The 16,043-nt window shown below is 41.1% G+C and overlaps 1 protein-coding gene across 1 annotated transcript; it reads left to right on the forward strand.

Annotated features, from left to right (window-relative positions):
- The first annotated feature begins 424 nt into the window (after positions 1-424).
- LOC106816130 (transmembrane protein 179B-like) lies at positions 425-15,276 on the forward strand. The gene is made up of 8 exons (XM_014820687.1): positions 425-454; positions 855-1,102; positions 1,528-1,667; positions 5,104-5,247; positions 10,731-10,809; positions 11,020-11,191; positions 13,595-13,642; positions 14,704-15,276. Exons 2-8 carry the CDS (start codon positions 878-880, stop codon positions 14,739-14,741), a joined length of 846 nt encoding a protein of 281 aa, XP_014676173.1. The 5' UTR covers positions 425-454; positions 855-877; the 3' UTR covers positions 14,742-15,276.
- Positions 15,277-16,043: the final 767 nt, after the last annotated feature.

Consider the following 16,043-nt stretch of genomic DNA (forward strand, 5'->3'; position numbering starts at 1 on the left):
CTAGTGCTTGTGTTGATTTCAGATTAAACAACATATGGCTGTTTACAGAGAGTGTGATTCGCGATACAGTGAAGAATAGATGTGTCTTGCGACGTGTTATGTCACGTATAGTACGTTATTGCTCATGTAGCTCTAGAAAATATAGCCCTTCGCTCTGCCACATGCCTGTTCTAGACTCTATTGCTCATGTTGCATGAAAAATCTAAATAAAGAAGTAAACTATAAACACGGCTATTCGCAATCACCGTTATTGTCACATTGTTTCGCCTATATGGGGTGGGTATAGGATCATAGAAATCGCAGCCCAATAACCGGTTGTTGGGCTGCGATTTCTATGGGTAGGATAGTATTAGTAATGGTGGCGCAGACAATGACTGATCCCCAGGAGCATTCCCAGGTGTTTACTGCATGGTATAGCCACAAGGCAGCGGAGGGTGGGAGCTTATATTGATCGGTAACTGTACAAAGCAAGACACTGTTGAGGTCTGTTTATAGGTCCTACTGCAATCACCATGTATTAGCGTTGCGATATCCACGTATTATATATTAAACCACTTACATAGGTAGGTATTAGTTAGCACGAAATATGTCTTGTCTTGCTAGTTTTCATTTGCTAATGAACGAAATAATTGTTGTGATCAAATGGTAAACGGTAACTCTAAACCCTGAAAACATTCGATTTGTCTGCCAGTCTGTCTGTCCGTCTGCCTGTGTTTCTGTCTATTCCACTCATGCATGTATGCGTCTGTGTAATCTCATCCCATTTGTCCACCCATCCATCCATCCATTTGCTGATCTCTCTCTCTCTCTATATATATATATCTGACTATCAGTATTTCTTGTTTTCTCTACAGTTCAGCCTCGTACAGTCCTAGCCATGGAGGAGAGTCCGGTGCGCGTGGAGGGTTTGTCCGTTCAGAGGATATCTAGCTCATGGCGAGTTGTGCAGATCCTGCTGTACGTGGCGACGCTCGTAGGTGGCGCCGCCGTCTTCCTGTCGCTCAGCACGACGACGAGAGACTTCAACCGGGAGTGCATCCTGTATGCGGAGCCGCTCCTGGAAGTGTCCCAGTTAGAGGAGAATGGCTCTTCTCTCATCACGGTACTTCTCCGTACAGTGACTACAGTCCTGTGTCGCGGCTACAGCTGTCCGCTATCCAAGATACGGACTCTGTAGTCTTGCTGCAAGACTAGGTGCCTTCTGTGTTTCGTCATGGGCCAACCCTGCGATTGACGTTGGTGTGGTGTTGAAATACGAGTTGAATCGTGTTTTTAGCGTCGTCGACGTAAATGTTGCTGGTTTTTCTGCAAATGCGTTGAAATTTACGTAGTAGATTGAGATGGAGATTCCATGAATGAAATGAGTGAACCATTGCCAGAGCACAAAATTCACGGGGTTTTTTGGGTTTGGTGCTTAAATTAACATTTCCAGTTGTGATTTTTCATGAAAAGGTTTAAAAATAGTGTGCAGTTTGTCAGCGTTTTTGAACACATTGTTATAGATTGTCTCATTGTTTGTTTTTGTAGGTATTGTTAGAAAGCAAGTGGGGGACATTTAGTGTCTGCAACTACTGTACATATGTGTCGGTGGCTTCAGCGATCTACGCGTTTATATGGAGCTGGTTCTATTTGCTGTGCTCCAACAACAAGAAGAAAACTAGATCAATGTAAGTGACACTCTCTCGGCAATCGTATGACATGTGACTCTAGTTCTTTATTGTATGGTATTCTTATGATGAGAATCTGAATTGTAGGGTTCCATTTTCTGCACGGTTGATGCAAGGGTGGAATAATGGTGATATCACAAATTTTGATCACAGAATATATTTAAAGGCTGAAAGTTGATTTTATCACAAATAAAAATGGGTCGGTTGTTTACGCAACACGTCATCGTGTAGCATGATTCCTATGAAGTAAGGTTACTATAATATAATTTCCAGTAATAAATGCGTGATTTTCGCGCATTGTCGGTTTATAATTCGCTAACTAGTGTAATGAGAGGTGGATTCGTGTTATACTGAACGTAGGTACTATAAATTGGCAAAAGACTGTAGATTCACCACGTTGTGGATAAGCATCATTGTAAATAAACACCACAAGTGTTGAATAGCCAGCACATGTGGCCAGCTAACCTGGCGCATACATCAACAACCCAGCTGATGGGTGGGTGGGTGGATGGGGGTCCCTGGTTTTTTATTGAATGATTTAGTGATTCTAGTCCTTATATAAACGAACTTATTATTCATGGCATCAATTAATGTATTTATGTATGTGTGTATGCACATATATAGGTCATGTGGTGTCGTGTGTGTACATGTCATACATTCCACATGTTTACTTGGCAGATCTATAAGCAGTGTTGTATGTACATAGCAAACAAAAACGTGCGCGTATGTGTACACGCGTGTGTATACGTTTGAAGTAACATTGCCACAATATTTATTTATTTATCCTCTGTTGCCAAGCAATGTGTCAGTGAGTAAATATATTACACAGTTTACATGCCTAAGTAGTAATAAATGACTGCATTATCAGTGTTCATGGTTCGAACATAATTCTTACTGGTATCAATTGCTGTAATTTCACATAACTTTAAATGACTGAACGCGTGTGGTTTTATGGTCGTGAGTAGAGAAGTGTTGATGCTGGTGTAACATAAATATGTTGGCTACATGTCAAAATACACACACACATGTGCCCGTACTTGCACACTGTTTTACTCCTGAGATTGCTAGAAAACAAATGGATATGTATATATACATTACAGAAAGTGTAAATCCAGTAGTATTCTGGTTAATATGTTGAACATTGGTGGTTCAGTGAGTGTTTGGAATTAAGGCTTTTTGCCGAGGTTGATGACATTGAGTTATTCAGTTGAGTTGTATGTTTTATATATCTGTACTGTCTTATGCAAGAAAGCTATAACTGCTTATACGCAGCTCTAAAACGTTAATTGATGACATCAAAATCAGGGAAGAGAAATTCTTATCGTCCAGACCTAATTAATAATTGCATCCAAAATCTATTGGAATGCGTAATACTGATGAATTATTATATAAACTGTTTAATGCTCCAGGATCGGTATGATTTAACATTTCATCGTGTAGATACTATCGTGCATGATAAATCTATTTCTTTCATAGTAGCACTTTAAGTTTAGGTATCTTTAGAATATATCCGTGCTACTCCGTGTGATGCTGTTATATTACTAGTATACTAAATATCACATATTTTTCTAAACAATGTTACTAGGATTAATAGTTTTTGAGAGTTGAGTGTTTTTTACAGCTAGGTCACAAATGAGTGCTCGTATGACATTATACAACAGGGTGCGAAATTTACGGGAGTCCGGAGTCAACTACTCCCTGATTTACTGTCGGACTCCCTGATTTGACACATGCAGGAGTCCGTGTGACTCCCTGAAAATTCTGCTATACTAACTAGTTCATTCCAGAGCACGGCCTCGCGGAATTACCGTATTTTTCAGCAATTGTCCAAAGAAAATTTGGCAGATGTGTAATCGCATGAATCTTCAAAATAAGCATATATATGTGTTATTGTTAGTATTCTTTAGTTTTGAACTTCAGACTGTGGACTCCATCATTTTGCCGCGGACTCCCCTCTTTTTGAGGGCAGGGAGTCTGTTGGACTCCCTTGTTCAAAAGTTAATTTATACTCCTGATACAATAATGTACACACGAGGACTTTTTTCAAGTGTGCTACAGTCGATACATTGCACATCACGCTGAGGCAGTGCATTTTCAATGTGCAACAATTGATTTTGTAATTTTATATTTATGATAGGTGATACCTGGCAGAGTATACACGTTTAATATATATATATATATAATATAATATATATATATATATAATATATATATAATATATAATATATATATATATATATAATAATATATATCATATTCATACCTTAATACCCAGTACTGATTAAAATAATTTGTCTTTATTCATAATTATGAATCAATGCAATTTTTTTGGTTAAATTCTGTCATAGAGTCAATAGCATCCATGTTTTATGCAGTAAGTAAGCATTATGTATCAATGTAATATAGTTTTTGAAACTTGGTATGAAACTCAACGTATTCTTTTATGTGATTTTTTTTCGGAATCCTGCATTAATGCATAACATGGTGAGATACTAATGTTTTCTTTGAAGAATAGCTAGAACTGTCTTTAGGTCGTTACTGCAGTTTTCTTAACAGTCAGCTCTCCTTTTCACTGTACGCACCAGTCTGCACAATCTGTGCATTCTATTCGTGCAACTGTGATAAAGAAGTAACTCTTTGCAGAACTTTGTTGCCCAACACCAGGGCATCTGTTACATTTAAAACATAGAATTCTATTAGTTTTCTCTCTTCTGTTACGAGATTTGCTTTTTCCTCATTGGCTAAAATTTTGAACGCTTTCTTTTTAGGCGTTGTCACGACTTCATGTGCAAACACGCTTACTGCAAATCTTCTCTTTATTTGTGTCTACTTCATCATGTGTGACTTCCGGTGTTCAGGGTTAGGGTGTTTCTCTTTTTCCTCTTGCTCCTTTATTGATTGTTTACCTTAGCTTAAAAACATACACCATAGCTTAAAGGTATTATGGAAAAATTCTCGTGTTTCGAAGTGCCTGTTTTGCTTATTGAGCAGCTGAGTCTAAGCCATATTTGCGTGTTTATTTTTTGGTTATTATTAAGGCCCTTTTTTGGCCGATGAACATTCTTGCGCACAAGGCACGTACTGCACGAACTTTAGGAAAATGTACAGAAGCAAATGATAATTTGTAATCTGTCTTTCATACGCAGCTTTTTCATACTGCTAAATTGTAAAAGCATCTTACTGGCAAGTAATTGCTGATGAAACTCTATGCGTATAGTGCGGCATACATATGTCACTTGCAATTAAAACCGCATTCGGGTACCTACCGGCTCGCGAATATATACTCGCGTAATGGTCGAATGTTAGCCCAGCATAAATGTGTGAATTCTCTACGGTGGTTCAGAAGAACGACTATCAACTATAAACTATGCTATCAACGTTGGAAATTTCTATGATGCCGATATCTGACATCGAAGCGTGCGTGTCGCATTTTCAGGTTGGCTCACCCATCCAGCATCGTCATTCCCTCTCTCGTCTTCTCGGTCATCTTCTGCCTGCTCATGGTGCTGGCCAGTTACCTGCTGACGAAGGGATTCTATGTCTTCTGCAGAAATCTCAAGCAAGCGACTGGCGTAGATGAGTGAGTATAGCCTTTGTGTTTTCGATTAGCGTTTGTGTACGCTGTTTCCGCGGTAACTGTATATTTGTTGTTTTGTTAGCTCGAGATATCCTGTGAGAAATTGGCTGGCTATGGCGTATCCTGCTTGTCTCTAATACGTAAATTGTGGGAATTATCGATGGAAGTCGCAAGTTTAGGAAAATACGTCTGCTCTAAAAATAGACGTTTCTACTGATATATCGTGTTCCATCGTGTGACACATCAACGTTCCCATACTAAACAGCCCGGTCAGCAACTAGACTGAGAATGTCTCGCCTTTTTTATTTCCTGTATGAAGTGGGCAGGGGTGAGAGAGTCGTTTTAGAAGAGGATTGAATGAGGAGTGTATAACGTTAAGGCTGAATCTAGCATACGTCATTTTCAACCCTACGCAATGGTCATCAGCTTCAGAAATGACTTCTGTAATTTCATTAATCTTGGAAAATATATGGATTACTGGCAACTGGAAGCCTAGTTATAATCACAAGTGTACAACGATTGTGATTCGACTTTCAACGTTTAGAAAAACGGCAGCTATATATATCTAGTTTTTTTCTTATACGTAAAATAATTCCTGGCATCGTTGACTTTTTTCCTTTACTCGAGATGTATGCGCGAGTATATACGAGTGTTGTTTGCCGTGTGGGCGCGCGATCATGGGCCCGAAATTCACCGATTAAACTTAATCTTATAAACGATTCAGGGCGTGTTGGCGGGTCGTCATGCACGCAGTGAAGCTTCAGTGGTCTACTTCCGTTCTGCAGCATATAAGCTGTCGGTAGGAGAAGCCAATAAATTCACTGACTACTGATTTTTGCGCGGTAGGGTGGATGGGTGGCAGGTCTTAATCTGAGGCAGCTGTTTATCAAATTGTGAGTGAATCTAGCTGCCTCCTGCGGCTCGCTTTGGGTGTGGTCATAGAGGTTTCGCGTCTAATTTTAGCCCTGGCAGCTAATTTAAAAATATTTTGTATACCGTTCAAGGAATGCAAACTGCTTGGAATTGCCCGCAAAGAAGCGTAGTTATTTCTCGCTGGCAAAAGAAAGGAAAGTTTTCCGTTTCACCGCGTGTGATCAGATCCTATTTGATTAATTTAATGATGGTTTGTTTATTTATGTGAATGTTTGTGTTATTGATAAGTCTGTTTTAGAAGGCTCGAAACCTATCATTTTACCTCGTCTTTAAAAAAAAGATTTGCCACTTCCTAATTATAAACCTGGAAGTATTACATCGAAACTATTGATACTAACCCTGTTAGGAAACTCCTATCTCTATATTATAGTGCACAGCTGTGTTGTTGTCTGTCGTGAAACACGTTCGCAGTTTTGCTGGCGAGAATTGTTTTTTTATGGTTGGGAACCATATATCTATTTCCGAGCACTTCAAAGGGGACAAACAGTCAGCTGTTTCAACAGCCCGTGTAAAAATAAATCGGGTTCCTGCTGCTTGCTCGTGAACTCCCACTTAGTAGAGATGGATAGCTGATCCTTCTGCTCCGTTCATCTCTTACTATAGCTGAGAGGGTCTATGTCCCCCAGGTAAATATAGTTACCAGGGTACGTTTCGGTATACCGGATCGTACCCAGAGTACGTTCCGGCAGTACCCTGGGGGACATAGACCCTATCAGCCTTACTATATCTACGTGAGACCACGTCACCACGTGGAGCCAACAGCGGGAAGATATATCTTGTTTCCCTGTCTCGTTCATTCGTAGCCAGAATCGTATAATGTGAAGAGGCAAAGTGCCAAGGGTATACTAGCAGAGCAGTTTGCCCTTGGCTGGTCAGTGTCAATAGTGGATGACACCACCGTTGTTTGCCACCCTCTGCTGGTTTGCCAAGTAAATGGCCAGTCATGTACGTGATGCGCATGCTGCCGCGTGAGCGTGGCAATCGCCGTCAAGTGGTGCATTTGTCAACGCCGAGAGAAAATACAGCGAAGCGGTCGTCCTATCAGGTTACGGTCGACGGTGATCGTTGTGACAGATATGCGCAATGGTTATCGACCGCCATCGCTAATGTCTGCTTGTCCAGGGCACGCATTAGTTTGCTTCAGATGAAAGGAGCTTCTTGTCCTGCTGCGACTGATGCTCGTTAAGTCGGCGCTGATGGTCCGATTAAATATTCCCATTGTCGCCCGCTTGTTCTGGTAAGTAACAAATGTCTGTCCAGCTAGGTGATCTATGCACTTGCAGGCAAAGGGGTGGCATTAGGAGAGCAGGTTGAGACCACTCGTTGTTGGTTCTTGGTTGAGTGCACTTTGTTCGGAGAGCTAGGGTAAGCGTTATAGGGTAATTTAGAGCTGTTTAAGAGAAAGCGTGGCAGCAGAGTGCAGCTATAGCCTGTTAGATGACGCACTTGGCATCAGAATAAACTTCTCCTACTATATACTGTTGCCTGTATTGCGCCCGCTACGTAGGTAATGTTGTGTCTACGTTCTGCATAATAGTAGCACGTGATAATATCCGTTGTTGAGGAGGAGGTAGGAAGTATGCTGGGTGGAGAAGTGTACTGGGTGTGTTGGAATGAGTTACGGCCGTGGATTACATTGGTTGGTGTGAGCACTGTAATATGTTCTGATTGTAGGGTAGCGTGGGCTGTGATGTATTAACGCAACATTACGTTTGTTGGTGTAATATGGTTTTGTTTGTGGAGTGGTTGCGGCGGTGGCAGTGGTTCTGGTTGGTGGCAGCGGTGGCGGCAGTCGTGGGGGATCGATTGATTAGCTTTGTGTAAACATATTGAGCAAATAATATTTAACCATAATAATATATATCAACATATTCATTCACACCTGTGTGATAAGGTATTGCGGTTAATATCTTTTACATCTCCATCGTTATAGATCGGATGCGTATTTTCTGGGAGGTTGAGAACGTGTACTTCCTCAGGGGCGTGTAGTTTGGTGCTGCTTGCATACATGCAGTGTTTGGATACTAGTTGCGCTGCGGTTGCCTGCACTGCAGCTGTGTGCTTCAGGTCATGCTCATTATTATCATGGGGTTTCCATGCTGCCAGCGTATAGTACAACATACGCGTGCATAATACCAGGCAGGGGAAAAATTAAAATTTATTTTTCGGTGGCTACTTTTCAAGTTCGCGTGCATGAAAATAGCACTCTAAAATTTGGTTTGCATTGAACTCTATGCAAATTTCCGGGGGCTCTTTTTGGCATTTCCGGGGCTCTTTTTGGCATTTCGGGGGCTAAATCGTCCCGAGCCCCCGTGTATTTTTTTCACTGATACCAGAGGTGAATAATAACAAATATGTCCTTATTAACCCCTGATAATACGTGTGCACACTTTAATTCGTTCCTACGGAGAATACAGTGCGACATCTCGACATCTGTGTCATATTCTTCATACTATAAGTGACTATCTGAGTAATACTCTGGTGGCTTCACGGGTATGAGGGATGGTGTAAGAAAGGGCTCACTTCATCGCACGCAGGGCTTGTGTGGGTACTTAGAGTCGATCAAAAAGTGAGAATATAATACGAAGCATTAGGTAATTTAATAAGTATTTAATTATATCGCATCGATTAATGATAATAGACTAATAGTGTAGTCTAAATAGGGTAATTGATTAGAATGTTGTAGGAATATGTTTGCAGTTTTTCTTCAAGGTTCAAGGAATGTATAACGACGTACGAGCTTCTGTTGTTTCTACAGTAGTAGTAGCGAAAGGTAGAATCATAGAAATAGATATATACCTAGCTATAGGTATACATATCTATTTATATGGTTATAATAGAGTTGCAATCTTGCGAGCAAGGTGGCGCCAGCTAGCGGCTGGAAAATGTGCTGAGGCGTGTAGGCAGTGATTGATGATCCCTCGCTTGCTCCTGTTCCAGTTACTGGAGAGTATTGATCGGAACTGCTCGATAGCACCGGTACGGTCGGGTTAGTCTAGCAGTTAACACTCCACTTGCTGTATTCTTAATTAAATCGGCAGTCGGTGCCGATCTAGATGTACCGGTTAATCTCTCCTACCTCCCTGACTCTACTTTAATGCCTGGCCATATACTTCTTTCTCGTGGGGAGCATATAAACGAATATTACTAGTCATATATATGGCTCAGTGCTGTTGCAGTTATGGTTCTGCATTCTAATAATGTTATATAGGTGTTTATATGGTGCTGTTACATCCGGTGGGATTCTCGGTGGATGATTATATGACATTGCATGACCACAATAACGATATTCTTGTAAATCACATGATGTAATACCGAAATCATTGTATTGTTGCGGAAACCGTGTGTACGTGTGGTATAACAGATTTATAGCCTTGGTGATGTATTTTTTTCCAAAGTATTGATATTCTATGCAGCTCTATTGCTCAAATGGCTGAAGGGGATGTACGTGTGTGTAGCAGACAATCCACTGCCTAGTACTGCGTGCGTTGTCGCCTGTACTGCGTCATTTTCAAAATTTTCACCATATTCAGCGTGAGTATCGTAATAATTAAAAGCATTTGTTACACGAGAGTTGTTTCACCAACGGGAGTCAAAGTGACTGTGGAATTTCCCCACCTTTGCTCCTAATTCTAGTCGGTGATTTTGGGGGTCGATCCGGTCTTGCGACTGATTTTACGCTGGATCTTTGCACGGGATCAGTGTTCCTGTAATTGATATAAGAGCCACTTGCTGGTAGTACTAGGATGTAGTGAGTATGAGCACCACGTTTGAAAGACAACGTTTGCATAGCTAGCACAGTGATAGCTTGCTACATTGTAATAGACACCCAACTTAGTATCCACAGAGCAACGTGCTACACACCCGACTGCTCCAAGGTTTCTGTACAAACCTGTGGTCAGTATCATAGTGGGATTGCCTTAAAACCAGAAAAAAGGAAAGTGTAGCCACAGCTTACATGTTCAGCGTCAACTTACATGACTTAGAGGCATGAATTTCATGATTTCGACGTCGCGTCACAATGTCATGATCGCGAACAGGGAAAGCGCACTAAAACATTATTTTCGCCCAAATTTACATGATTTGTCCTGAATTTTGAACTTGCAGAAAAGTTGATTTATCTATGTGGTTATGCTTTATAATTTTACCCGTTCAAAAATTGGTTCTATTTTGATACCGAGGATATGTAACTGAGTGTTGGATACTTTTTCAGTTTTGATATTAGGCTGATTGGAAACCACAACATCTACTGAACAATTAATACTAATATACTCTATAAAATGCGATCATAAGCAAAAATCCCCATGGGTATCCCCATGGTCACATGTTGACTGGTATGCATGTCGCAAGCAATTTTTAGTTTGGTTAGAAAACGTTTGCCACTACCCAACTATCACTCCGTTTGTATGGAAATATCGTGCAGAGGGTCTGAATGGTGATGTCATTCATTATGTTGAACTCGGTCAAACTTGAGTTTAATGTGTTGTGTCAAAACTTGTGACAAATGTGCGACTCGTGAAACTCACATTTCATTGTTTTGTTTTTGTCGACAGGTGTAAGACTCTGCAGACTTACAGATGGGAGGGCATTGAGGATGGCTCCTCTTTCTACTCACTCATGTTTATGGCGCAGGTAAGCTACGACGTGCCAACACACCTTCTCCACAGCAGCCACAGCGAATACTCTTGCTATCGTTTATAATTATCCAGCAAATAGATGTGTAGCAATTTATGTTGAAATTAATGCGAAAAACAATCGGAGATGAATACATTCATGCGCATGCGTGCATCGTGTGCACATGTTGACGCCGACTGATGTGGTTCTCCTCGCGACGTGTTGCAGGTGTGCGGCTGGCTGACCGCGGCGCTCTGGCTTATCGCCGCCATCGTGCTCTTCGTGCGATGCGGCACCGCCACCGATTTCCCCTACAAGACGGTGGCGCCACCTACCGGCGAAGGCGAGCCGCTAGCGGAGGGAAGCTCGAAGGCCGGCGCGTCGCCATCTCCGCCGCCAGGTACGCCGATGATGTCCGGGGAGCCGCTGGAGACGGCGCTGGCCGTGGAGGTGGCGCCGGCAGCCGAGGGGAACGGCGATCGTAAGAGCGACGAGATCCCTCTCACCGAGATGAAAGTCTGAGCCGTGCGCGGCGATAATGGCGAGGGGGGGGCGAGGTTTTCCCGAGGATGGTCCGTGCGATGGTGGGGTGGGGTCGCTGCGATTCTGCGAGGGGGGATGAGGTTTGTTCGCGGTTGGTCCATGAGACGGTGCAGTGGGGTCGCTGCGATTCCGCGAGGGGGGATGAGGTTTGTTCGCGGTTGGTCTGTGCGACGGTGGGGTGGGGTCGCTGCGATTCTGCGAGGGGGGATGAGGTTTGTTCGCGGTTGGTCCGTGAGACGGTGCGGTGGAGGGTTGCGGCGATTGCGCGAGAGGGGATTCCCCATGGTTGGGGTAGGCCGGTGGTAGTCGGACAGGGAGAGGTAGAACGGGCGAGGACTTTGAGAGGAATTGGTCGCACGTCTTTAGACAGACATCGCTGTTGAGTCGGGGTGTCAGCAAAAATTACTCAGCGCGCGAGTTCAACAGGTTCAGAGTTTCAGATGAGTTCACAGGGCAATCGAATCTTACTTTGCATCCGAGTTGTCATCTAGAGTGTAGAGCAGAGTGTGTCTAAAGTGTAGTGTAAGCGCTAAGAATGAATTGGGGGCTTTTCCCTATGGTCGGTTAGTCGTTTTCAGTAGAATTCTAGTCAATAGTTGAAGCATTGTTGTATACTTTGCTTTTCTGAGGATAGTGGGACGCGTTGCATGCAATTAACCGTAGCTATAGGTTGATCTCTTATACACGTATATTATAGAAACACCTAGCGTTTACTGTCATATCTGTCATACTGCATTACAATGGCCTGTGAAACCTGTAATTTATTATACTCACACCAGTCATATCGTTTGATGTGGTGAGTGTGTATATAAATCTAGAAAAAGTCATGGTCGAGCCATTAGAAGTTTAATTAGTTAGCTTCTGCTGGTTCTTACTACAGCTGTATGAGCCTTGATGTTGTGATTTGCATGTAAATACGTGTAAACGGAGTACAGAAGTTAGATTTGTGATTGAGGTTAAAGCGATTGTCACTGCTGATGTGATACCAGTAAGGCATTATTAAAACTGCTGGCTATGCATATTCTTATACATTTCTCTGGCTGCATTGGAGCAGTGCACATATAGAACATTTAGAACGTTTACGTCACTATTATTCTAGTCTGTTTAATAGTCTTTCTTGATAGATATCCTTTATCATATTTGCAAATGCCCTCTTATCGTATATTATTGTGACTTTTAAATGTAGTTTAGCAAGAGAACCTATACCGGTATAGAGTAATAGCAATAATAATACTTGAATCGCTCGTATGAAGGTACAAGTAATTCGTTGTCATTTTAATCTTTATTGCTTCCCAACTATACTATGGTCACAAATGCTACGCAACACCTATTCGCATTGAAATCATGGTGAATATATCCTTACTGCTGTGACAATTTTGATCCATTCGGTGCGTAGGAAGCACGTTCACGATATACGTCCAAACTATACTGCTTTTAAGAACAAATAATATGAGCTACTAAAGGTTCTGATACGTACTTAATTACTACTAAAGAGCTACTAAAAGTTCTGATACGTCTATGCAGGCGCTGCATGCTCACCCCGTGTAAGTGTTTCAGTGGTAGATGTCTAAATGGTGCGTCAGCTTTTATGTCTTTTATACTGGCTACTAGCTGGCGATTAGGAACACACTCAACACAGTAATGGAAAAAAGATATAGACTGTAAAGACTGTTTTTCCATATGCCGTATCGTGGCATGACACGTTGCCGCCCAGGTGGGAAATACCTCATTATGGCGTCATATTTGTTCTTTGCGAGTAGAGGCAGACATTTACCTCTCGTCGCAGTGACACTAACCGTTCCTTACACGTTTACTCAATTTAATATAATGTCGTATTTATTAGATATCGTACGTACAATCAGCAGGGTAATTGCCACCAATTTTGACGCATCTGATGCATTCGTAGACGCAAGTATATGTGTAAAGATCTTGCATGCGATCGATTAGGTATAAATTGTGTGTACCCTCAACCTTGTATAGTTCCTGTCACATTCTTATGTTTAGACGTGGGAAAAGTAGGTTACAGATTGAAAGGTTTATATCGGCACATTGTCGTTATGCAAGTGAATAAAAACAAAAGCATGTTCTTATTCGCGCCTGAAAGTATTGTATGCGTAGAACGTCGTTATCGTGAATAGATTTTGATGGTATACAAGGGAGTTTTTTTGGAGGAAAATGCTTAATTTTCTGATGCAGATGTTATGCTACAGTAAGCAGAGTCAGGTTTCTCTTGCTTACGTAATTACAATATTTTCTTAAGGTTGCCAATCCCCGTCGGACGAGGAGAAAGAAAGTGCGCCACTTGTTTGTAAGTCGTGATAAATGTCGTATCTGGTCGTTTGAATGGGAAACATGGTGAAGGACATTTATAACTGGTCGTGGCTACACCTCGGGATTTTTGCGTCATCTCGCTTGCATGCGGTTAAAATCATAACTGGTGTAACCCTATAACTCTGACCGTAACCCTAACCTTAACCATAATAGTAAGTTAGTAACCCTAACTAATAAAATTCTTACCTTTTTTTAAACAAAATTTGTGTAAGAATTGAATATACCACGAAGGAATCTACATAAAGTGTCGCAAAGATGAATCGAGATGTGTAGCTACTCGGATAATAATTATTAGTATAGGATATGTTGCTAATAGCCGGTATATTGGTACTTTACCAACGTTGGGTACTAAATCCTACGTACGTGCATGTGGTGATGTATTTCGTCTTAAAAAACGTATAATTGCATGCATTGTTTTGTCCGATTTTAAGTATTTACTTTGTATATGGTGTTTTCGTTTGCTAATATGGTGGCTACTGTCATGATAGTTGTAATCAAATTTAATCAAGAACAAATAATAGACGTGCTGATCAATGACAGACAGGCATTAGTAGATCTGGGTATGTAGAGAATGGAGGTCGTCATTGAAACGTCGTCAAATTGGTGTGCATTGCGCGATAGTGTAAATTAGTAGGTAACTATTGTTGGGGCTTATACGAGAACTACGTCATGAGTAACATTCTTAACAGAAGTAGTAGTCCTAAGGAAGTAGTTTGTGAGAAGGGCATGAAACGAAATCAGTTTAATTGAGGGTGGGATTGCTTTAAAATGTAACGCTGTACTCACAACCGCAAATCTCCGCCAATATTTTGCTGTAGGGTGTCGCATCTTGTTTATTGATTTCACATTACACCTGGACGCAGAAGCGGACAGCAAGAATACTCTGCTGATATCTGCACGCGTGTATGTATGTATATATGAGTTCGTCTCACCTGTCTGTGTATATGTTAACATTGTGCAGTTATCTTGAATGGCAATAGATCAACTTGTGTGACAGGAGTATATGTTCAGGCTCTTCTTTTTGTTTTCTTTTTTCAGGGCCCGTCACCACGAAAAAGCGGATGCTTTTGTTGTAGCATCGGTGTAATATCAGTAGCCTGCTATCATATACCTGCTAAGTAGTACGTTCATGAAAATTATCATAAAATATGTCATTGCCAGTGACAATATCGCTAAATATATCACTAGTAGTGATGTATTTTTCGAATGGTATGCTCAATAGTTACTACTGACTTACATAATTAACAACAACATCAGCCCACCTTGATACTGGCATTAACGTCAAGCGTATCGTTGATAGACAAAATGTAAATTGATGACACTATACTGGTGACACTAGTGTTCGGGTACTAAACTCCAGGCAAAAGACATTATGTACAGTATGCTGCTAAACCAGCCTGCTACACAATACTCAGGTTACTATTTTTTTTTTTACCGTGATATTTGTTTTTCGAAGTTATCAAGCAAGAGCGATAACCACATTGTAGAATCTGAGCGTGAATACATTACCAAGGACTCGAATTTGGTACCGGCCTCCTAATACAGTAAAAACCCGCGTATAAGAACCTAGTGATTAAAAACCTGTTAGGCTAAGATTTTTCATTTAGACCCCCTTGACATAAGAACCTGTTGTAGCCTAAAATTTGAAACAGGTTCTTATTTGATAAAATTCAGTTAACACTTTAAAATTCATAAATCAACTAAAACAAGTTCTTGGTGGTCTATATACCTCTATTATGTATAAAGGGCATAAAAAGAAATAAGAACGTAGATTAGGGTTTGTATTTGTCTAGATTGCAGTCATTTAGACATAATTATATGAATATTTTGTATAAACAATGGACCGCACCAATATTCTACCAGCCACAAGCACCTTTTTAGCTCACCTTGACATCGTCAAGCTGAGCTATTGCCATGGGTCATCGTCCGTCGTACGTCCGTCCGTCCGTCCGTCAACATTTGGCTACGGTCAACGATAACTCAGGAACCGTTTGACCCACATGTTTGAAATTGGATATAGTTGTTACTGCTATGCTCCCATATTAAACGTCCTATTTTGGAGCACGCCAGTCGACGTACTTTCGAGCCACGGCAATGGGCAAAAATGGGAATTGCCATTAGTCAGTTCAGATTCAAGGGATTTTGCTCATTTTTGGTATGTGAATGAATAAGGGCTAGGGGTTTTGATATTTAAATTTTTTTATGCAAATTAGGTAGGTTTTGGCAATTATATAGCATATTATATAGACACGCAGATAACAAACAGTCTGTGGTGTCACCTTCGTCTGGTTCGTTTTACAAGATTTCATTGACAATATCTTTAATGCAAAATTCCTGCTATGAACATATTATGATTTATACTATTATTATTATTATAT

This window comes from Priapulus caudatus, unplaced genomic scaffold (assembly GCF_000485595.1).
Source record: "Priapulus caudatus unplaced genomic scaffold, Priapulus_caudatus-5.0.1 Scaffold1293, whole genome shotgun sequence".
Taxonomy (NCBI): Eukaryota; Metazoa; Priapulida; class Priapulimorpha; order Priapulimorphida; family Priapulidae; genus Priapulus; species Priapulus caudatus.

Bases quoted from the DNA above. Each gene is read 5' to 3' on its own strand.
- LOC106816130 (XM_014820687.1), top strand. From the start codon at position 878: ATGGAGGAGAGTCCGGTGCGCGTGGAGGGTTTGTCCGTTCAGAGGATA. The intron at 1,668-5,103 runs GTAAGTGACACT...TCGCATTTTCAG, and splicing joins AAGAAGAAAACTAGATCAAT to GTTGGCTCACCCATCCAGCA. The intron at 11,192-13,594 runs GTACGCCGATGA...TATTTTCTTAAG, and splicing joins GTCGCCATCTCCGCCGCCAG to GTTGCCAATCCCCGTCGGAC.